The following is a 24,633-nucleotide window of genomic DNA, read 5'->3' on the forward strand; positions in this document are numbered from 1 at the left end:
GCCAAACCTCATGGAACCTTACTCATAGCCCTGAAGTCAACAAAACTGGGAGGGTTCAAGTCCTGATGGAGTCGGGAGAGCAGAAAAATGTCAGTCCTGGGTTTATAAGAAAGAATTGTAGAATATTTTAATTGAAAAGGACCCCATAATCATTTATCCAAAGACTTTTATTTTACACATCCAAGAAGGCGAAGTTACTTGCCTAAGATTAAAAATCTATTAAGTGACTAGGAGAAAGGACATCCCTGCTAAGGGAAATGACAGGAGAAAGACACCCTTAAGGAAGAGGAGGGGTGTGTGTGTGTGTGTGTGTGTGTGATGGAGAGGAAACCAAGACTTTCTGAAGGATTCAGCCAGAGAGTTTTCTGGAGAGGGGAGGGGCAGAGGGCACAGCACATGTGTCCCAGGTAAGCCGGCAGGAATGCGCTAGCTGCAGAGCCCGGCGCGGCTGGGCCTCCCAGGTGACTCAGACACTGCCAGGAAGCCCAAGATCCGCCCCCTTTTCCCAGTTTCTCTCCAGTCAGAGCAGCCTTCTCTTGCCGGCCGGCCGGGTCCTAGGGCGCGGGGTCAGGGGCCACGCTTGCCCCGGGCCGCCCACAGCCCAGGCACTGCCTGGTCTCGGGGAGGACTCCCCTTCTTCCCTGTTCCCCGGATTCCTTCCCGCTTTGCCCTCAAGACACTGGAGCCATCCAGGCCATTTCGCTGGGGCCGCGTCCCTCCGGACAGACTGGGAAAGAGCCCCAGGCGGTGACACAGCTGCCAACGGAACGGCTGCAGAAGATTTTCAAGCGCCGTAAGTATCCAGGCTCCCCCAGTGATCCTGGGAGGGAGAAACTCAGCCGGACACGAGCATGAGTCAGGGGCAGTCCCAGGGAGAAACTCCAGAATTCTTGCGCCCAGCCCCGGCGGCCGAGTCTAACTAGAACTCTCCAGAGTTAGGTTAATGGTGAGGGATTCTAGGCGTCTACTCAGTAGTAATTAAGTACGCTCGGTAGTCTCGAAGTCTGGGGGAGTAGGCTACTGTAATTAAGTACATGAGGTGCTGGGCTGAAGGAAGACCTGATTCCACCCCTCCCCCAACCCCCTGTGGGTTGAATGCTCCAGACGGTCACCCCATAGCGACGGGACGCCTCCGTCTATCAACCAACCCAGCAGGAATAGCTTCCTCGGTCCCAGAATGGGGAGTGCCCCTGTCCTCCACACACACTCCTCCCAGGAGGTGCGAACTGTCACACTGACCCAGAGTCAGTTCTCTTCTCAAATTAACCCAGACTTACGGGGCACCGATGCTCCTCTTTGCCACCTCACCAAACACCCTTCTCCCCTCCTCCCCCTCCCCACCCAAGGCTCCCCCGGAGGGGATTGGTCGAGCTCACAATTCCAGATGTGCTCTACCACTGGCCCGTTTTTTGAGCTAATTCCCTTCATTCCAAAAAGATCCCTCTTACTCTTCTCCTATCCCTAATCTAGGATTCTGATCCCCTCCTCCCCACCTTCCCCATTCAAAGTCCCTCTCCCACTCCTCCTACAACCTGGTCTTCAGAAAAACTCTGCGACGTTTAACCAGACTAAACTACTGGGTCTCTCTCTACTTCTCCCTCATGCCCCCTCCCTTTTTAAGAAACATTTCGTTGCTGATTCCATTGGTGACTGACCCAAGTATCAATGTAGTATACATTCCCCCCCCCTCCAACTCCTCCAATCCGTGTGTATTGCGGGATCCCCATTTAGAAGCCTTGGAGGGAAAGGGGTGTGTGAGAGTATTTGAGTGTTAAGGATTGGTGAGAGAGGAGAGAGTGAGGGCCACATTGAAGAATTTCCCTCTGTTTTGATGAAGCTTTGCAGTCCAACTCCATTATTGCTACCGCCAGCCCCTTTCTCCTCTCCCCTTCCCCTCTACTCGCCCTCAATGCCAAGCCTCTGAGCATCCTTTCCAGGGTTGGAAGGGGATTCGAGTACGGTGTTTCAGGGAACAGATTTCAAACACTTAAACCTGCAATATCTTAAATTTCCCTTCCTGCCCCCCATTACATGGTCAAGATCGTCTAGCAGCCTGAATAACCTGGACAAATGCCAGAGAGAATCTTTAGGTCGTTTTCTCTCCCCCCCCCTTCATTATTCCTACCCCTCTCTCTTTTCATTTCTCTCTCCCAACTTTTTCTTTTGCAAACCTTTTGGGTGAGGAAAGGGGAAGCGACCAGCCCCCTCCTCCATCCGGGCTCAGCTCCCAGACTCGGTGGTGGACTGGTGTGTGTTGGAGTGGAGGGAGAGAAGGAAGGGGGGCGGAGGCCCCTCTCTCCGCAGCGCGGAGGAAACGGACCTAGTGGAGCTTCCTGTGGGAGCCCGGGGCACCGCCGGGCCGCGGCCGGCCCAGCGCACAGACGTGTCCGGTCCTAGTCCCGTGGAAGAGGGTGGAGGGAGGGGGGGCCGAACCGGGGCCCTGGAGGGAAATCGTCCCAGGAAAGCCAACAAGGCAAGTAGGGGAATGGACCCTAGAAAGAGATGTAAGGGGTAGGGGGAAGAGGAGAGAAGGGTAGAGAAGAGGGAGAAGGAAAGAGGAGAAGAAGGGAAGAGACAGACAGACGAGAGAGACAAGGGGAAGAGAGAGAGAAAGAGAGAGAAAGAGAGAGAGAGAGAGAGAGAGAGAGAGAGAGAGAGAGAGAGAGAGAGGAGAGAGAGAGAGAGAGAGAGAGAGAATAAAGTGGGATAAGACGAAGCGGGCAGAAAGGAGAGAGGAGAAAGCATTGAGAAAAGGAGGTGAAATTAGAAAGGTGAGAGAAAAGAAAGAAGTGAGAAGAGGAGAAGGGAGGAAGGGGAAGAGGGAAGAGGGGAAGGAGTGAAAGTGGACCAGAAAAAAGACTGCCCAAACGCCTGGGAGGGAAGTAGAGTTGGGGGGCCCATGGCCAGGACGCCCTCAGTCGACATTGGTCCTTTGAGATAACCACATAGAGCTTCATGAAGTCTAGTAAGTTTGCCACTGACTCAGGGGCCACAGGGAAAAGGGGGAGGAGGGGATGGCTGTCTGCGAACCGCGTCCCGCCCCTCGGGTATGTCGTGCTCCCCCCACCCAACCCTCGCCTCCTCCTCCTCTCCCGCCCCAAGTGGCTGGTTGGCTCTGTGGGGGTAGCGGGGGTAAAACGAGGGGAGAGCAGGGGTCGGACGGGACGCCCTCTTTCCCCCACCCCCTGCTCCAGCTCGGTCTTCTGCAGGTCCCGGGCAGATGTCCCAGGTGAACGGCTCGCTCTCTCGACACCACGACGCGCCCCATGGAGACCCCAGACTGGGTCGGCCCCCCAGTCCGATCTTGGACTCAGCCTCAGGTAGGTATGAGGAGAGAAGAAGCATGAGAAGAAAATGAAGCGGTGGGGGTGGGGCAGGAATTCAGGATGGGGGGGGGTAGCTCAGGAGGAATGGGTTAGGGTGCGGCTCCTTGGAGACCAGGGTCTGGAGGACCGCGATGGGGCTGAAAGCTCGAGGAGCTTGCGTTTCAGAGCGAGAGGGAAGTGTGGAAGGGGAAAATTAGAAACCTGGCTGGACGGCAAAGGCTCCCTACTGACTGTTCACTTTGCTGGGAAACCGTGAATTCTGCAAGAGGTGACTGGAATCCCGGGAGACTCCCAGGGAGGGCAGGGGTCCGGCAGCACCATGCTCTCTCCATCTCTCCCGCGCTCTCCCGCCCTTCCTCCTCCTCCTCCCAAATGCACACACTCGTCCAAAAGAGAGAGATAAAACCTCTCTTTGTGCCTGTTTCTGCCCGTCTGTCTGTTTGTCTGCCCTCCTGCGTCTCTCGGTTTGTCCCCAAGGTGCCTGTCCAGTGTAAACACCTTGGGGGGTGTGTATGTCTGGGTCTCTGGCTCTCCCTTCCCCTCCCCCGCCACGCTAGAGTCGAGCTATTCCCGAAAACTTTTGTCTGCTCTTGCTGCTTCGCCTCCCCGAAGCAGCCGCCGCCGCCGCCGCCGCGGCAGCAGTTTGCCGCTCCAGGACCCCGCCCCCTCGCCCTCACCCTCACTCTTGCTTCCCTGGCCGCCTGCTGTGTGTCTTCCCTCCCGCCTCCCCCAATCCGGCCCACAACCCACCATTCGCTCACCTCGCTTGCACCTCTCCTCGTCGGCAAACAACCCCTCCCTACCGGTCCTCACTCCTGGCTCTCCGTCTGAACGGATTCTTTGCAAAGTCAGGACATTCCTTGTCCCACAGCCCTTGTGACCTGCTGCCCCACTTCTAAGTGACCCAAGGCACAGGAGGGCAGAAACAAGGAGCAGTCCTCAGTGGGACTTTTTCAACCTGCTCGAAAAAGCACTTTTTGAGTGGAGGATGAAAAAGAGATACAGACCTATTTTTTTCCTACAAAACTTTTATTCCCACTTCCCCCCACCCCACTTTCTATGTAGGAATACTCCTCGTGCCCTTCCTTCCTCTGCACCACTTTAATAAGTCTCTCCTTTTCTTTCTCATCAATAAAATGTCACCTGGGGAACTTGTGATCTGGGATCTAGGCTTGGCAGTGACAGTATTCGGAGATGTGATCTTGGACATACATCTGTTGTCTGGGTTTTCTCATGTGTGAAATGAGGTGGTTTAGGAGAAAGCTTAGTATAGTGGAAAGAGACCTGGATTTATTATCATGAAATCTGAGCTCAAATCTTTTACCTGTGTGATTTTTTAAAAATTGGTTTCCGTTTTTCCATCTATAAAAATGAGGGGGATTGAACTGTCTGATCTTGAAAGTTTCTTCCAGCTGGAAGTGCTGTGATCTTGTGACTTGGTCGTTTCTAGAGTCACTGTTTTGTGATTTTTCTCTTGAGTCTTCAGATCTGAGCCTCTAATATCTGGAGTCAGGTAATCTGGAAGATAAACGTTTGAAGAACTGAACTTTATCAGTCTGAAGAAGAGAAAGAGGAAAAGTATTTTAGTTCTAGGTTCCTAGACTGAGAAGAATTACTACTCAGCAGACTGGCACCAACTGTCCTCTTTTCATCTCTTTTTCCCTTCCCCTCTCCCTTTGGTTCCCTTCTTTCCCCCTTTCCTAGTACCCTATCACTTTCCCTTTTTCCCTTCTTTTACTCTCATGCCCTCCTCCCTTTCCCTCCATCTCTCCATATTCCCCCACCACCCCTTCTTCTATCCCCATTTCTGATATGAACTTCATTCTCTACTTACTTGGTGGCAGGAAGAAGAGGGAGCTGGCTGGCTAGGGGCCAGGGGACCAGAGTTAACCATCCCCAGAGTTAGACCTCCAATTGCAACCTGAAGCACTCAGACCACAGTCCTCCTCTTCATCCCACCTTCTACTTCCCCCATAACCAAATATGCCCCCTCCCCAAGCCCCAGATGGACTCAGACAATGCTGCTTTCATAGCACAAGGGCTGGCTTTGCTGATGCCTGCCCAAGCCTTGGGAGAACGAGCAAGCTGCCCAGGAAGCCCAAACCGCAGGAGGTCCAGCCAAAACCCCACAGACGCCTGAATCCTGGACCAGAATCCCCACGCCCAAGAGGGCTGACAAAACACTGGTCCCAACACTTTGGCTCCCCAGGGTTCACCCCGACCTCACCCCTGAATCATCCAGAAAATCAAAATCCTAAGTCCTCTTTCTCTCCACGCCTTAGAGGCTTTTTTCTTACTTTGAAATCAACTTAGTGCTGTAAGAGCAGTGAGAAGGACTCAGGATCTCCACAACTTTTTTGGGGGGAAAGGTGGCAGGTTTCCATTTCTGGGGTGGGTAATCTCCCCCAATTTTCTCCCCTCTACGTACCCAGAATTCACTCTCTCAAAACTATAGGCCCAGCCCTTGTTAGTCACAATTTGAACTTCAGGCCCATGGACCATACTTTCAAACAATATGTTGACTTTCCTGAATCTGAGAAGCAGTATGGTACAGTAAGAAAAATACTAGTCTAAGACTTAGATTAAATTCAGACCCAGAGAGAACTGGGTACAAACTCCAAGTAGTCATAGGAGGGAGGAAGTAGAGAGGACAGAGAAACTAGAATCATGAGGAACTAACATCCCTTCTACTAGCTGTGACCCAGACCTCCAGATGCAACAGATGGGATGAAAAGGATTTGAGCCTTAAACCTGGGTGGTCCATTAAACAGAGATCATCTTAAGAATTGTCTTAAACCACTATAACTCCTCAGGAGCTGTATCCAAGCAGAAAAATAAGTTATGATGTCAAACTCCAATTATATTTCTCCTGACTCTTTTCAGGATATTAAATCCCTTTTAGGGTTAGCCCACCAGTCAATGGCATAATTCCCTCCCGACTCCTTTTTTGAGGTTAGTTCATTGCTAACACCAATTGGGATCCTAAAATCCTTTTACAATTAGCTTTATAATGCCCACTTGCTATACCTAATTGACATCTCCACTTGGGAACTTGTCTTTCCCTTGTTAATTATTAAAACCCCTTTTATTTGCTAAAAACTTTTATGGAGTTAGCCCACTGTTGGTAGTGTAATAAATCTTTGCCTCTTGATTTGGAGGGGAAAAAACTGTTCATATGGGATGTTTGGGCACCATTGGGGTTTCCCATAAGCTCAAGCTTTCTTGGGGTTATTCCAGATAACATCCAGATACCTCAGTAGGTATTTGTAATCTTCAACTTTAATCTGTTTCTTCACCATTGGAGCTCTTACACCAATTCTACCTTCATTTAATTCTTACAGTAATGCACAGTTCTAGGCACAAAGGTTATTAAAGTCATAGTATCTGCTTTCATGATACTTATAGACCATTGTAGAGCTAGGTCATGTGTATAAATATCTATAAGAAAAAAAAACATGATAAAGGTAATGTTGTGGGGAAAGAATGTAAGCATTTATATGGCAAATATTAAATAGACGGCTCAGAGGATAGAGTTCCCAATCTGAAGTCAGAAAGGTTCATCTTCCTGAGTTTAAATCTGGTCTCAGACAATTACAGGTTGTATGATCCTGAGCAAGTCACTTAACCCTGTTTGACTCAATTTCATCATCTGTAAAATGAAGTAGAAAAGGAATTGGCAAAACACTATAGTATTTTTGCCAAAAAAAAACCCAATTGGGGTTATAAAAAATAAGACATGACTGGAAATGATTGAACAAGAAAACTGAACATCAGGCACTGTGCTAAGCGCTTTACAAATATCACATTATTTGATTCTCATAGCAATCTTTCAAGGTAGGTACTGTTATTTCCATTTTATAATGGAGGAAACTGAAACAGAGAGTGATAAGGGTCTGAGGTTGGATTGGAGTTAGTTCTTCCCAATTCCAGATCCAGCACTCTATCCTAGCTACCTCTAAGTGTATATAGAATTTTTATTTAAAATTTGATATACAATTCAAGGTTCATATGTGGTACAATAGATTCTTACTGACTAGTGATTAGGAAAGAGGGAAGACTTCTGACTGAGGTTTGTGGTTTAGGGATGGGGATGGGGTGCAGGGATAGAACTTCAGACATGGAAAGAAATCTAATAAAAACACAGAGGAAAAAACTGTGGAGTTGTGGGACTAAGGCAGGGAATCATTCAATTCGTCTGGCTAATGTAGATGGAAGAAAGCAGAGGGAGAAAAGGTAAGAGAGCTTCAACTGTGGGCAACTAGATGGATAGAGTGCTAGCTCTGGAGTAAGGAGGAGCTGAGTTCAAATTTGACTACTTACTAGCTGTGTGAGTCTGGCCAAGTGACTTAACCTTTGCATCCATTTCCTCATCTGTAAAAATGAGCTGGAGAAGGAAATGGCAAACCACTCCTGACCTAGGAAGGGTATCAAGAAAGGAAGGAAGTCTTCCCTCCACCAGACTTCTGCTGTCTGATAGTCTTTGAGTACCTACTGTGTGAACAACACGAGGCTAGTGGAGGGGGAGAGGAGATTTAGGGAAACATAATTTCTGCCCGGTATAGTTAAGGATTTTAAGATATAGATATGTCATTGACAAACCAAAGCTATATGAGCGATGCCAAAAAGGTGAGAGAGAAGAATTGTAGATATTGTAAGGGATCATATATTTAGAGGTAGGAATCTTATAAAGGTCATCAAGTCCAACCCTCTTATTTTACAGATGAGGCAGCTGGGGCTCAAAGAGGGGAAATGACTTATCCAAACTCATAGCTACAGTAAGTGTCAGAACTGGACTTCAGAAACACAGGGGTCTGATTCCTAATCCAATTCTTCTTGCTACCAGCACCAAACAATAATAAGCACCAAAGGTGGGATTTGTACCCAAGTCCTCTGACTCTAAATCCAGTTCTCTTTCTACTCTAATACCTTGCCAATAACATCCTAACCTATGTCAGTGGACCACCTCAGCCCAATTAAATTGGTAAAGCTAAACACAATAATTATTGACATTAATAGCAGACATTTTTATATGATGTCCAAGCAGGTAAGTAACATAGTGCTAGACTTGGAATCAAGAAGACTCATCTTCTTGAGTCTCAAATCTGGCCTCAGACACTGACTAGCAGCATGACCCTAGGTAAGTCACTGAACTCTGTTTGCCTCAGTTTCCTCATATGTGAGATGAGTTAGAGTAAGATATAGCAAATCAATTCATTATCTCTGCTGAGAAAACCTTAAATGGGATCACAAAAAGTCAAATCTTACGGAAAGTGACTGAACAACAACCATACTATATAGCGCCCAGCTATTATCTCATATTATCATAACCTCATAAAGAAATCATAGTTGATAATCACAGTGCTTAAAGGTCTGCAGAGACTTCATATATATCATCTTATCTGATAGGCGTGGGTAGACATTATTATCCTTATTTTACAGATGAGGAAAGTGAGGGACAGAGAGAGTTGTGGCTCACAGCTAGTAATCACCTGAGGCAGAATTTTAAACATGACTCTTTCTGACTACAAGGGCTTCATTCTTTTCTTCCCATGATACTGTTTCTTATCATTAGATAAGAAACCTCCTCCCTTTACCCCATTCACCCAGAATGATTCATGTACAATCAGTTACTTTCTCAGAACTTTAGGTCCAAGGCTAAGTCAAGAGCTTCTACCAACACATTCTTATCAACCATCAAAAACTCTTCTAACTTCTTGGGTGGTTGTTTAGAGCTGTTTGAAAGGAACTGCTCTGTCATTGCTTCTTCTGTCATCCCTTCACCTAGCACTGAAAGATACATTTTTCTGTGATTTTCTTTTTGCCCGCTTAAAATTTTATTGATATCTTGTTTTTTCCCTCTGAGGCAAGTGGGGTTTAATGACTTGCCCAGGGTCACACAACTAGAAAGTGTTAATTGTCTGAGATCAGATTTGAACTCAGGTTCTCCTGATTTCAGGATTGGTGCTCTATCCAATGCACCACCTAGCTGCCCCAATATCTTGCATTTTATACCATTTTTATTCCCTTTTAAAATTTTTATTTATTTTTAATTTAAATAACAAAAAAACAAAAAAATTTCCATATACACAGCACAACATAAAAAAAGGATTCAATGTAAGATCATTAATACAATTTACTGTTTTTGAAAAACTATGTAATAAATAATAGATATCATTTTCAAAGCTAACCTGCTTTTCTGTGCTTCCTTCTAAGTTTTCTTTTGTTATCTGCAACGCACTTTTTGTTTTTTTTCTTCCCTTCTCACACTGCCCTACAAAAGGCTACCGATAGACTGTATGTATATATATATACATATATGACCATATTATACATATTTGTTTCTCAGTTTTTTCTCTGGAGGATAGTTTCTTCTTTCATAGGTCTTTGTAATTGATTTGAGTGTTTACAATATTCAGAATGACTTAGTCATTCTAAGTTGTTGTTAGAACAATATTGCTGTTACCGTGTACAATGTTCTCTTGGTTCTGCTCACCTTTGTTTCCAAATATAGCTCTTGTCTTTTCCTCTCTCCAGAGAGTTAACCCTTCAATAAAGAACATGAAAGAGAGGGAAGCAATTCAGTAAAACTAACCAATAACTCAACTTGATCTGTTGTACATGCAACATAAAATACCTATAGTCCTCTACGTTCACAAAGAAGGAAAGGTGCTATAGTTTTTCCTCATTTCTTTTAGTCCACATTATGGTCTCTGAATGACTGTCTGTTGTGACTTTTTCTCCCCTCTAATCACTGTGCTAGTTTATCCTTTTGAAAATAACACAGAAATAAAACTACCTTCCTCCCTTTCTCCTGACCCTGTTACTTGGTGAATTCACAAAATTATTGAGTCTCTGGACTAAAAGGAATTACAATGGTCACTAAAATTCAACCCATAACTAAACTAGAATTTCCTCTGTAGCTTAAATCAGAAGTGGTTATTCAGTTTCTTAGTAGTTAATTGAGACATGTAGGAATTGATAGTTGAAAGCAATTCTTCTGTCAAAATAAAAGCTTTAACAAGATAATAATAATAATAACCATACACAAATAGCATTTGCATAGCATTTTGAGGTTTGAAAAGTGTTTTATAAATACCTCATTTGGGGGCAGCTAGGTGGCTCAATGGATAGAGCACCAGCCCTGAAGTCAGGAGGACTTGGGTTCAAATCCACCCTCAGACACTTATCACTTCCTAACTGTGTGACTCTGGGCAAGTCACTTAACCTCAATTGCCTCAGAAAAAAATATAAATAAATGCAACAACTATATTATTATTCTCATTTTACAGATGAAGTAACCAAGGCTGAGAGAAATTAAGTGATTCATTCAAGATCACTTAGTAGTAGGAATCTGAAGCAGATATGAACTCAGGTCTTTAAATCCTGTGCTCTATCTACTGCACCACCTTGCTGCCTAGAATACCCAGGCCTGGAGTCAGGAAAGTTTATCTTCCTGAATTCAAATCTGATCACAGTGTTTCATCACTACTAGCTGTGTGACTCTGGGTAAATGACTCTGTTTGCCTCAGTTTCCTCATCTGTAAAATGAGCTGGAGAAGAGAATGGCATTATCTTTGCCAAGAAAACCTCAAATGGCATTACAAAGAGTGGAACATGTCTGAAATAACTAAACAATAACATAAAGCTGCCCCTGAATGCAAATAAAGTTTATTGCCAACAGGGCAGGGAACGGGATAGCCCCCAGCCTGGTCATGAAACTAGTCTTAGCTTCTGTGGAAACTTCTCAAGCTTAAAGTGGGGCTCTTTCAATTTAATCAACCAACAAGCACTTAATAGAGGCCAGCTACTGTGCTGAATGTTCAAAGTTCAACCATAAAAGTGAAACAGTCCGTGTTCACAGGGGGCTTTAGTTCTAAATAGAACACATGGGAGACAGTGTGGTGTGATGGCTAGAAACCTGGCTTTGGAGCTGGGAAAACTTGAGTTCAAATGCTGCCACTGAAATGTCTACTGGCTGAATAACTCTTGGCAAGTTCCTTAATTTCTGTTTTCTTCAGTTTTCTCATCTGTAAAATGAGAATGATAATAGCATATACCTCCCAGGATTGTTTTAATGATCAAATGAAATAATATTTGTAAAGCACTTAGCATAAGTCTTAGCACACAGTAAATACTATATAAATGTTATCTATGATTATGATTATTATCGATACAAAGTAATCTTGCTGAGGAGCAGAGCAGCTGGGGGTACTTGGAAAAGCTTCAGGTAGAAGGTAATACCTAAGCTGAGTCTTTTGGAAATCAGAGATTTCAGTGGGTAGAGATGAGAGGTGGAGTCCATTTCAAGCATGGGAAAGAATCAGAGCAAAGTTGTGGAGCTGGGAGATGGGGATTTGCTCAAACTCTTCCAGTGGGTCCCTGTTGAAGATGGTCATTCCTAATAACTCATATCTATATCTGTATCCTACAAATCCTCAAGACCTAGGAAGTCTTATTCCCAAAGCCCATCCCTATCATCCTGCTTTGATCTGGTAGATAGTAGCTATGGGTAACTGAAAAGCCACTCTCTTTTCAACTTTGCCTTGTGTACTCCTTTCTGCTTTAGACCAGCTTTGCTTTTCTCTTTCTCTCTTTGTGCGAGTCTCTGTCTTTCTTCCTCTGTCTCTCTCTCTCTCTCTCTGTTTTCTCTGTGTGTGTGTGTGTGTTTCTTTCTCTCTCTCTCTCTCTCTCTCTCTCTCTCTCTTTCTCTTTCTCTCTCTCTCTTTCCCCTTCCTTCCTCTTTCTCTTCTATCTTTTTCTGTCTTTCTCTTCCCTCTTTCTCTCCTCTTTCTCTCTGTTTCTGTTTTCTCTGTGTTCTCTCTTCCTCTGCCTCTGTTCTTCCTCCTCCTCCTTCTTCTTCTCCTCTATGTGTCTCTCTCCCTCCCTTCCCCCATCTCTTCTCTCTGTCTCTCTCTCTCTCTGTCTCTCTATATCTCTGTCTGTCTGTCTCTCTTTTCTAGACTCATAGACATCAGAATGCCAGCCCCAAAGAGGACTTTGCAGCTCATACAATTTTACTAATGGAGGGCACACCCAGTGAGTCAGTGACAGAGCCAAGACTGAAACCCAGATTTCTTGATTCCTATTCCAGAGCTTTTTCTACTTATATACTACTATCCTCTATTTTAAATCTCTATTAAATCTTCCCTTGTAAGACAGTTAAGTCTTTCCCAATACTTTGTCTGGGTATTAAGATGACCGTGGACTCTCCTAGAGTATGCTAAGAGGATATAGATTCTGGAGTATCCTGTCCTTCAAGGATGAAAAGACTTTGGTTATAGGTTCCATGATGGACTGTGTGTCTATTGTTTGAAGTTCAGTCTAGCCAAGTATGGAAAGACATCACCAGGGTTTTGCCTACTTGGTGATGAATTATTTTGGCCAGAACAACTCATAAAACTGTCCACCAAGCCACAGGGGGCTTTAGATCTTCAGTGGAAGAGAGAAATGAAATGAAACCCAGGATCTTAACAGAATTGCCAATTCTTAGAATTGGAAGGGACCCAAGAGACCACTGAGTTCAAACCATCCCTGGCCAAGAATCCTCTCTATAATGTTTCCCAACAAGTAGCTATTTAGTCTCTGCTTGAAGACTTTTAGTAAGGGGAGATCCTCCCAAAGTGGCCCATCTTACTTTGGGATGGTTTAAATGCTAGGTAGCTCTTCCTGATTAAACTTAAATTGACCCCCTTGCAATTTCTTATCATTGCTCCCAATTCCGTCCTCCAGGACCAAGCAAAACAAATCTAATCCCTTTTTGATGTGATAGTGCTATCTTGAGGCATCTGTGATCATTTTTCCAGTGCCTACTATGTGACCTTAAGCATCTTCTCATGTGAGTTGTACTACATGGTCTTGGCTCAGCTTTGAAAATTATAAATGTGCTACTTCTAAATCTTTTCTGGACTAAGGAAAACTTAACCCAGCTATCTTACTCTGTGATAGGTTTTACTGTTTATTCATTATTATGGTTTCCCTTCTCTGAACATTCTCTAGCTTTACCTATATCCTTCTTAAAATGAAGTCCTCAGCCTTATATAAACTAATGCTAAGTGAAGTGAGTAGAACCAGGAGATCATTGTACATGGTAAGAGTAAGATTACATGATGATCAATTCTGATGAAAGTGGCTCTTTTCTACAATGAGATGATTCAGGCCACTTCCAATGGTTTTGTGATGAAGAAAGCCATCTGAACCCAAAGAAAGGACTGTGGGGATTGAGTGTGGATCACAACATAGTATTTTCATTCTTTTTGTTGTTATTTGCTTGCATTTTGTTTTCTTTCTCTTTTTTCCCCTTTTTAATCTGACTTATCTTGTGCAGCATGATAATTGTAGAAATATGTATATAAGAATTACACATGTTTAACATATATTGGATTACTTGCCATCTAGGGAAGGGTGTGAAGGGAAGGAAGGGAAAAAAATGGAACCCAAGGTTTTGCAGGGGGTGAATATTGAAAATCATCTATGCATATGCTTTGAAAATAAAAAGCTTTAATATAAAAAATGAGGTCCTCAGAACTGAGGACACAATCTTTTAGATGGAGTCTAATTAGACTGGTTCTCTTGGCCACAGAGGCTAAGCTAAGAGCTGGAAGCAATGGCAAGAATTGTAGGGAGATTGATTTAGTCTTGATGTCAGGTATAGTCACCTAACATGTAGAACTATCCCAAAGTAGAATGGGCCTGTTTGGAAGGTAATGAGTCTTTTGCTGGAATTCTTCAAGCAGAGACTAAATAGCTACTTGTTGGGAAACATTATAGAGAGGATTCTTGACCAGGGATGGGTTGAGTTCGACAACCTATTGGGTCCCTTACAGTTTTGAACTTTGGCAATTCTGTCAAGATCCAAGATTTCATTCCCATAGGTACTCTCTCTCACACTGAAGATTTAAAATTCCCTGTGGCTTCATGGAAAGGGTGAAATGTTTTTTGAATCTTTTATTTTTCCCATTATTACATGTAAAAGAAAATTTTAACATTAATTTTTTAAAATGAATTCCAATTTTCTTCCTCCCCTGAAATTTTATATATATATATATATATTACATATATATAATCATATAAAACATTTCCATATTCCATTATGAAAGTCATGTTATGTTATAAAAGAAAACACAAACCAAGAAAAAAAAATCACAAAAAAATAAGGAAAGTGAAAAATAGCATGCTTCAATCTGCATTCAGACTTTATCAGTTCTTTCTCTGGATGTAATAGCATTTTTTATCATGAGTCCTTTGGAATTGTCTTGAATCATTGTATTGCTGAAAATAGCTAATTCATTCATAGTTGATCATTATACAATATATCTGTTATTGTGTACACCATTCTCCTGGTTCTATTCACTTCACTGTGCATTTTTTTTTAATGTTTCTATTATTATTTATCTATTTAGTTTGCTGAGGCAATTAGAGTTAAGTGACTTGCTCAGGGTCACACAGTCAGGAAATATTAAATGTCTGAGGTCAGATTTGAACTCATGTCCTCCTGACTTCAGGGCTAGTGGTCTATCTACTACACTAAAGTTTATATAATAATTTTTAGAGTTTTCTGAAAGTATCTTCCTTGTTTTTTTTATATCATAACAGTATTCTATTGTAATCATATACTACAGATTTTCTAGCTCTTCTCCAAATGATGGACATTCCCTTAATTTCCAATTCTTTCCTAACAGTAAATTTTTAAAATTAAATTTTATTTTATTTTCAGATCTCCATTCTTTTCTTCCCACCACTCCTTCCCATTTTTCCATTGAGAAAGCAAGAAAGTCAAAACTCTTGTTACACACATATATAGTGAAGTATCACTTCCATTCCATATACTTAGATAGAATTTCTAATTCCATTTGAGGTTGATCATGTGAAAGAAGGGCTGATTGGATTCCTACTCAAAGCAGATTATGTGGAGATTAGTAGAGTAAGGGTCTTCTCGATGCTTGGGAATTTATTTTAGGATCACACAGTCACAGATTTAGGACTGGAAGGATCTTGAGAGGTCTAGTTCAGATCCCTCATTTTATAGACGGGGAAGCTAAGGAGCATAGAGCTTAAGTGACTTGTCTAGCATCACAGAGCTAGGACGCATCAGAGGAAGAATTTGAATCCAGGCCTTCTAACTTCAAATCTAGAACTTTACCTATTACTTCTTAACTATATTAGTTATATAATAACTAATTATATAAATTCTTATATAATTTAATATAATAAGGTTATATTAAATAAACCACTTATTAAATCTTACTATGGGTCATTCATTGTGTTAAATATTGGTAGTAGAAATATAAGGAAAAGAAAGCCAGTTCCTTTCCTGAAGGAGCTTACATTCTTTAAAAATATATATATATTTAAATTTTTTTTTATTTTTAGATCTACATTTTCTCCCTCTTGCCTCCTGTCCTCCTCCTTGAGAAAACAAGAAAACCAAAACTCTTTTACAAATATGTATATTCAAGCAAAACAAACTCCCACACTGGCTATGTCCCAAAAATATAAACCTTAGTCTGCACTCTGAGTTCATAACCTGTCAGTCAGGAGATAGGCAGCGTGTTTCATCATGAATCCTCAAGAATTGTGGTTGATCTTGTGTTGATCAGAGTTCCTAAGTCTTTCAAAGTTGTTAGTTTTTATAACGTTGAAGGAACTTATCCTTTCATGGAGAAAGACAGCACATAGAAAGAAGTAGGAAGGGAACGGAGAGCTTCCTACATGGGGTGGGAGGGTCACATGGAAAAATAATCAATCATGTGGTCCCCAAATAGGTGGTCTAAAGAAGAGAGCAAAAGGCTACAGAAGTGGAGGTGAAAGAGTAGTAGACGGCAGGACCAGGTTAGAAGGAGGCAAAACCCTGAGGTATAGAGTACTGGATTTAGGATCATGGGACCTGGGTTTGAATTCTGGCTTTGTTACTTACTACCTGCAAAATCTTGGGCAAGCTGAACCTCAGTTTCCCCATCTAAGGTAGAAGTATATGATCCTGAAGTTCTGGCCTTTTCCTGGGACATAATCTCCTGGGACAGGGAGTGTAGTCCTTCATGTTTCTGTGCTCCCTGGCACCTTGTTTCCCTTCCACCCCTCCCTCTAGACAGCCACTCAAACATCAAAGCATAAAGGTAGTTTTTGTGTTGAATTTGTTTTCTCTACCTTAGCCAGGACTCTTGAAAAACTTGAAATGTGTGGAGCATCATGTGGTGTTTCTCTCTTCTCTACTTGAATAGATCTCTCTTGGACAGAGAGGAAAAAAATATAAACATTTGAAAATGTCTCTCTTTTCTGGCTGTTTTTGTTTTTTAATTTTTTAAAAAAATTCTGTTCCTTCCCAGGCAGACTGACCTTTGACTATCTGGAATCAGGGTAGCAAGGTCCTCTCCCCATTTCTGGCAGCACTCTTGTTTGCTCATCAGTTCTTCCTGGAGGCTTCCCCTTCTACTTCCTATGTCTCAGAGGTGTTAGGGACAGTGTCCCTTTCTGCTCATTGTATCGCTTCCTCAAGCATCAGCCAGCCATCCTTTGCCATTTCTTCTGGAGACCTTCCTCCCCTGGGCATTTCCAAAGTCTGTTTCCATTGTTTTCTCTCCTAAGGCTTCCCTTGGTAGCCTTCAACTCCTTGGCTGACGCCTTCCTGTGAGCAGGAAAAGAATCCAGATTGGGTTTTGGGATATAAACTCAAGATTAGATATTGGGGAAAGAGCGATGGCTTAGCACAGTATCTAGAATATAAAAGTCATTTAATAAATGCTTGTTGATTGACTGAATGACTCTGAAGTCAGAAATCTTGGATATGCCACATATGTGATTTAAAGGAAGTCACTTTAATTCCTTGGGCTTTGGCTTCCTGCTCTGTAAAATGAGAAGACTTGGACGGTTTATTAAAGTCCCTTCCTCTGAATTCCCCATTCTGTGATTCTCAGATCTCATGCCCAAGCCTCTGAATCCAATGATTTTCAGACTGAGGAGATTGTGGGTGAAGAATCATAGAATCACTAGTTTTGATTTGCAAAGTACATTAGAAGCTTGACAGTTCTAATCCTTTTTTAGAGAATACTGAGGGTTCCAGAGAGGTCAAGTAATTTGTTCAAAATCCCCCAGAGCTGGGCTTTAAACATACCCATTCTAACCCAGAACCAATCTTTTGCCCCTACACTGCAGCTCTTTCTCTCTCCAGTCTTGCCTTTCTTCAGACTTTCATTCTTGCCTCATCTCCTTTTGCCATAACAACAAAGGCCATAGTTTCACCCAGATTTGGCAGGTAAGCAGACAACAAGCATTTATTAAGTACTTACTGTTTACCAGACACCATGTCAAGAGTTGGGATACCAATATAAGCAAATAGGACAGTGTCTGTGCTCGGGGAGCTTACATTCTAATGGAGAAAGATGACACAAGCAGGACAGCTGAGTCAGGAGTTACAGATCCATGCCCCACTCTGAAGGGGATTCTAGAATCAGGGAGATCCCATCCTTTTAGAAAGTCTAACACTCCAGTTAGGACTCGGGAGTTCCCTCCCACTCCTGTTCTGCCAGTTTGGTCTTTGCAATTAAAAGAACTTTATTGGCTTGATACCGGTCTCAGCTCAGCTGGAAAAGTCTCTGTCCACCAGACTGTCATTACTCCTCTTTCCCACAATCTCAGATCTTTAATGCTTTCTCAAATTTGGGACTTTTGACAGTAACTACATGGCTGTAAAAAAAAAGCCATTTAATTCTCTGGGACTATTTCTCTTTGCTCCCTCTCTGTGTGTATGAGGAGGGTGGAGAGGAGAGGGAGCAGATGCAGGCTTTGTCTTACTCAGTAGGGTTCCTTTTACTTGCTCTGCTCCACTCTTCAGCTCTGGTGCCCTTCTTGTTCCTTTCCTTGCTAAGGGATGAGCTCTACAGAGACCTGGGAGGGTCCTAGTGGTCATCACACCCAACAGCTAATCCATAGTATGTGCATCTAATGACAAGGCTGTTACCATCTCTGGAGATCTGATCTTCCCGAATCTTTATGAGTCATCTGCAAAACTATAGCCTTTGAGGTGGGATCTAGTCATTCCTCTTCTTGCTTCCTTTCAGACTTAGTCAAAAGGCCTTAAATTCCCTGAATCTTTTTTGCCTCATCTGTAAAATGGGAGTGATCATTTTTGCACTTCTTACCTCTCAGCATTGCTTGTAAAGGATGTGTTTTGCAAAATGTAAAAACATAAATGGAAGCTATTATTTCTAAAGATCCCTTGAAGTTCTATTATTCAATAATTATTTTTCCCTCTTTTATTCTTCCTTACACTCTGACTTCTTTCCTTTTCTTGCTTCCCATCATGGCCTTCTTTTTTCATTCTTTCTTAATACATCTTTATCTTTTTTTTCTCTCTTCCTTCCTTCTCACTACTTGACTGCCTCTTTCTGTTTCTCCCCATTCGTTCTCCCTTTCCCTTTTCTCTTTACCTCTCACCCTTTACTTTCCCTTTCCCCTTTCTCTTTTTTCCTTCCTTTGCCTCTCTCACTTCACTCCCCTTTCCTTCTTTTTCTCCCCTTTTTCTCCCCTTCTCCTTTGCCTTTCTCCTTATTTCCTTTCTCCCTTGTTCTCCCTTTTCTCCCACTCTCTCTGTATCCCTCCCTCTCTTGTTCCCTCCTTTATTCTCCTCCTGCTTCCTCTTTCAGTCTCTCCAGCTCATCTTCTCTGACCCTGTAGTTCTCATGCATTAATTTCAGACTAAATGTAAATAAATCCATTGGATGGCATCCAGTCTAGTCTGCTTTCCAACTCTAGCTGCCCTCCCTCTGCCCTGTGGCAAGGTCTTAGCCCAAGCTTGGCTTTACCACTGCTTCGGCTTTGAGGAAAACCATGGCTTAGAGGACAGAATCATAAGCATATAGGCTAGAAGAATTCACTTTATAGAATAGAAAAAAGGCATCTCCCCTGCTTGATCACAAACACTGTTTTTGGTGGTGACCCTGATACACCTCTCAGACTTTTCTTTCCTTCCTATCTGGCATTCATAAGATCATCAATCTAGAAGAAATCTTTAAGACCATTTAGTTCAATCCCATCATTTTACAGATGAGGAAACTGAGGCTTCGAAAGTTAATCAGTTGTCCATAATTATACAGATAGTAGGTTTGAGAGATGGGATTTGAACCCAGAACCTATGCCTTTTCCACTGTTTCATGATGAATCTCTTGTCCCCTTCCTTCTGGATTTTCTTACCTGTTACTATTTCTTGAACCCCGCCCCCTCAATTCTGTCCAATTATCCTCTTTTCTCTTTCTATTACAAGAAAGGCTTAGATAACTTTTTGGTGACAATAAATAACTGACAAAATTCTCCTCCTCTTCTAGAGAACAGCCTTCATACTTTAGAGATAATCCATCCAAAGATGAAAGGAATGAAAATTCTGTTTCTTTTACCCACCCATACTCCCCCATTCTACAGGCAAGGAGAAGGAAATGAAGCTCCAGGAACAAGGCCCAGAACTAGTGGGCTCCCTCTCAGCCCACAGGGGCCTGTCCAGCTCAGAGGTCCCACCCTTCCTTTCTTTCTTTTTCTCCCCTTCCCTTCCTTTCCTCTTTGTCTTTCTCTCTGCTTCCCTCTTTCTTTCTCCCTTCTCTTCCACTTTCTCTTCCCTCTCTCCTTCTCCTGTGTTCTCTTTTAATGTCTTCCTTCTTCCTCATCCCAACTCTCAAATCTCAGGCTGTCATTGTATTAGTCTGGTGGGTGCACATCAAGCCTGTATCTGCCGTACTCTGAGCTTGAGCACCCTTTACTGGATACTGGAGCCTTCATTCAGGCTAGGGTTACCCCAGGGATCACTGAAAGTCAGGGCCCCCCCTCAGGAGCTCTCCCGGCCCACATAGAAACTACTCTCAGGCAAGGAGCACTATGGCTCAGGAGAATTTGTTCTTTGTTGCTGGGGCAGAGTTTTATTGCCAGGGGCTGGTGGCCTGATCCTGTTTCTCCTCAGTTTCTCCAATTGCCTATTTTACTCTACATTTGGAGGCTAATCAGAGGCGGGTCAGCATAGTGTATAAATCCCATGGCCTGCTGTGTTTTAGTTTTTTATCCCTGACTCAACGTCTGCCTGTCTTGGGCTGTCTTTTAATCCCAGAGTCTTTCTGTCTCACTCCTATGAGTTGTTGGGTCTGTCTGAACTTGTGCTTCAGTGTGTTTTTCCCTTCTCCCATCATAGAAATGGTGAGGGGAGCTCCAGAACTCCCTTTGGGAGTCCTTGTCATTCAGAGGCTTCATGGTGATTTGCTGTGGGGGCTTCAGATTACCCCATTCTATCCTTGCTGTTTGTAGTGACCCTTTGTCCCACTGACTTTACTGGCTTAACATCCCCTGTTCTTCTGGTCTCCTCTCAGAGACCTTTCTCATGCTTAGGGAAGGCGGATATGGAGAATCAGTCCTCTTTCCTCTCTTGCCTTCCAGGCTGGTTCCACTCCAAGAATCTCTACCCCAGCCACTATAATTGTGGGATTGGGGGTGGCTCTGTTTCTCCCACTTCCGCCCACTGTGCAGAGGGTCATTCTCTATAATTATAGGTGGCAGCTCAAGTTCTGCAAGTCCTCTCGTTCTTTGTCTCTCTCTTTTGTCTCACTCCCTTCCTCTTCTAACTCTTGCCATCCCTCTGTCTCTTTTCCCTTTTTTTCTCGTTATGTCTCTTATTCTTTTTTTTTCTTTCTGCACTCTGTGATTTTAACTCTTTCATTCTTGAAGAGGATCAAATACATCAGGAGGATGATTTCTTGACTTGAAAGTGAATTGGATTAAAGTGAGGCAGAACTGTGCAAGGTCATCAACCTCAGTCTTTCCTCCAACATCATAAGAGTCCAGAGGCAGGACATCAGTCAGGACAACTGGCAATGGCTCTGGGTGCCTTGGAAGATCTTGGTCTTTTTAACTTAAGATCTCCCCCAGATCTCACTGTGTCTAAGGCAATACCCATTCAATGATCTGTCTTAGTGTCCATCTGAAAGAATGGGCCACAGGGTCATAGACCTAATGTTGGAACAGACCTAGAATCCCTGAATACTTGCTCCTCCTTCTCCTTTTTTTTTTTCTTTTTTGTTTAATGAGGAGACTGATACCCAGGAAATTAAGTGACTTAAGTGAAAGTTACAACATAGTCTCTGTTTTTCATCTTCTCTCTAACATTCTCAAATGAGATAATATTTGTCAATCACCAAGCACATACCAGATACAACAAATGCTTAATAAATGCTTGTTCCCTTCCTATTCCCTGCCCTTCTCTCTGTTACTTTGTCATTGTATCTCTGTTATTCTCTATCTTTGTCTACTTATGGCCTTTGTTCTTTTCTGTCTCTCTCTTCCTCCTTTCTCTTTCCGTAATGTTGCTATCTCAGACATAGATCAGAATGGGAAGGAATTCTAGGTATCCTCTCAATCAGAGGTACTAAATTCCTTACTTGTGTCCTGGACCTGTTTGGCAGGCTGGTATATAGGTTTACAAAAGAAAATAATCATGATGAGAAATTCATCAAAAATATATATTTTTTTAAAAGTTAAGTTCATGGAACTCAGGTTTAGAAATGCTGTGTGTTTGTACGTCTGTCTTAGAGTCTCTCTGTGTCTCACTGCTTCTTCTGAATTGGTGGGTCTGTCCGATCCTTTATTTCATTTTACAGATGACTAAACAGGGGCTTGGGAGGTCATTTTGTCCTAGCTCACATCCCTAATAAGCAACAGCACTGAATTAGAACCTGGTCTTCCTCACAATCTGGCCAGGGCTCATGCTGTCTCTCTTCCCATTGGCACTCTCCCTTTCGATCTCTGTTTTTTCCTCCTCTTCACTTTGGAACTATCTTTCCTCTTTCTGCTGTATAACTTCAGCCCTTCTCTGGGCCACAGCCCCCACCCCCTCCACATAACACATACAGTGTGGTTTGGGAACATTCTATTTTGAGACTGGCGGGCAGGGAAGGGTTGGCTGCAGAGCCATGGGAAGGATGGGAGCGTGAGGACCCTAAGGCAACCATGGGCAAGGGGGCCTCAAGGGAGACACAAAAATGACCTCCTCTAGGGGCCTCCTGGAAAATATTCCTGAGTGATCTGTTTTCTCCTCAGCCCAAGACGAATCCTCCTCTGCATCTCTCCTGCCTGAACTGGAGGTAGCACCGTCCCCACGCTTTTCAGAGGCAGCCCTGGGAGAGGCCCTCCTAAAGGAAGAAGCTCCCCCTATGCCCCAGGGTAACGGACCAGGGTCTCTCCAGGCCTTGGAAAGCACTGAACCTGCCATCTCTCCAGAAGCTGTGACATGTGAGTCTAGAGGAGGGAGGGATGCAAATGAATTCAGCAAACTTTTATGGGGTAGCTCTGATGAGCATCACAGTGCCAGTCACACTAGAAAAGCTTCAAAGAACTTGAAGATTAGCTGGGGAGATACGTCTCTCCCAACACACATGTAAACAAGTAGTATGCAAAAATATGGACATTTCTGTATGTATGCACACGGTATACAGTGAGCACACATAGTCATACACACGTGCATACATAGTTGGAGCTTCTGAGTGACCCAGACACCTTCTGAGGCACAAATTTCTAAGACTATAAATCGAAGAGCAGATGATAATATTTCTGGTATAGAGAAGCATTCTCTAAATGAATGAAACCACAGGTCCATTCTAAAATATATATTTACAACTCTAGATATCACATAAGATCTTTCCCTTAGTGATTAAACCAGGGGATAAAAGAGCAATGAAACGTGCTTTCCTGTTCAGAGAGAACTAGGGAGAAGGAGAGGGGAAGAGAAGAAATGTTCCTCTCCCTGCAAGATTCTGACCCTCGCTCATGCACCTGAGCAAGGTTGGACACAACCTCTACCTGGGCTGGTGGGTGGAATGCTTGGTTAGCACGCCCAGGGCTGTGTTTGGCATTCTGGAAACAAGGGGAATTTATCACCCTCTCTCTGCTCCTTCTCAGACATGAGCCACGGGCATAAGGGGGAGAGAGGTCAGCTTTCTGGGCACAGGGGCGGGTAGCATGGGGTCCGAGTTAGACAGACGCCCCTTGTGTCCAGTGGGCTGTGCTGTTTGCTCTGTGACTCAGCTCCCTGTCCCCCATCCCCACCTCCACAAGCATAGGCAGCCTCTGTGTCTCCCTCCCACGCCTCACCTCCTCCCACCTCTGGCCACATACACATTTGGTTCCAAGAAAGAGATCTGTGGTGTGGGAGGCCAGGCAGGGGGTATGGGGGAACCCTCAAAGGCCCTGGGTAGTAGCTGCTGCCCCCAGAGTGGATAGGACAGGGGCCTTGAACAGAGCTGAGAACTCCTGATGGTTTGAGTGCTCCTCAGTTTATCTGAGCCAGCCCCCAAAAGAGCAACGGCATGAAGCCTTGTTTCTAGTGGCATTTTCCTCCAGGGTCTCCCAGCCCTTTGTCTTCTAGCTTCCTCTCTCCCAGTTTCTGTTCTGTTCTCCTCTTCTCTGTCATTCTGTTTTTCAGGCTCCTTGCTTCAGGACTTCTCCTCCAAAGAACTCAAGTCTCTTCTCTAGTCCCATGTTATTCCCCCATCCCTTCAGAGTTTCCTCTGTGATTCTGTTTCTGTCCCATGGAATCTGCTCTGTAGCCCCCACGTCAGTATTCCTTAGTCCCCTTTCCCTAATTTTCTGCTTCTCTCTTAATCTCTCGGCCCACCACCCCCTGCCTCTCAGTCCCCTTTGGAATACCCCCGTGCCTCCCCTCAGACCCCACCTGTCCTTAGCCCCATCTCTAAGTTACAAGGAACACAGGCTCCAAAAAAGAGCGCTAGAACAGGGGCGTTAAGCCCCTCGCTTCCATCTGTTCTCTATCTTCAGGCAGGACAGGTTTCCAGGTTGCCAAGTTCCTAAGTGACTGGAGGGAGGGGAGCTGTCTGCTCCCGTACTAAAGAAGCCTTTGCAAGCAGAGATCTGGGAGTTCTGAAGGGCCCCCCATCACAATGCCATTATTTCCTTAACTGTGGGTACCATGGGGGTGGGGTGGGATGCTGGAGGGAGGAGGAGCAGCTTGGGGGCTGAGACAGAGCATCTCCAGAGCCTAACCAGACCCTGCCTCATTGACCCTGAATCTAGTCCCTCCACCTGAAAGCAACCAAATGGTTTCTACCTTCAATGGGCTCCTTGCTTCTATTTTCCCCTGAGCTCCCTTGCATCAGAAGGGCTGCTGTCTAAGGACTCTGGTCTTGGGCCAGGGCAGAGAGAGGAGGTGATGAGAGTGTGAGCGTGAGTGTGTCTGTGTCTGTGTATGTGTGAGAGTGTGTGTGAATGTGAATGTGTATGTGTTCATGTATGGGGGCTAGATCCTAGGGACAGGCTGGAGAAGAGGAGG

At 44.0% G+C, this 24,633-nt stretch overlaps 1 protein-coding gene across 2 annotated transcripts in view; it reads left to right on the forward strand.

Annotated features, from left to right (window-relative positions):
* The first annotated feature begins 257 nt into the window (after positions 1 to 257).
* Positions 258 to 24,633, forward strand: part of MDFI (MyoD family inhibitor) — a 30,680-nt gene continuing 6,304 nt past the window's right edge. Inside the window, exons 1-3 of one of the 2 annotated variants that reach the window (XM_051996957.1) lie at positions 258 to 793; positions 3,210 to 3,320; positions 22,389 to 22,580. In XM_051996957.1, coding sequence (XP_051852917.1) covers positions 3,221 to 3,320; positions 22,389 to 22,580 — 292 coding nt within the window. In that variant the 5' untranslated portion in view covers positions 258 to 793; positions 3,210 to 3,220. Of the gene's footprint in view, positions 794 to 2,701; positions 3,321 to 22,388; positions 22,581 to 24,633 lie in introns of those variants that run through there. The other variant, XM_051996958.1, reaches the window with a different exon arrangement.

Source organism: Antechinus flavipes, chromosome 4, assembly GCF_016432865.1.
Source record: "Antechinus flavipes isolate AdamAnt ecotype Samford, QLD, Australia chromosome 4, AdamAnt_v2, whole genome shotgun sequence".
NCBI classification, from domain to species: Eukaryota; Metazoa; Chordata; class Mammalia; order Dasyuromorphia; family Dasyuridae; genus Antechinus; species Antechinus flavipes.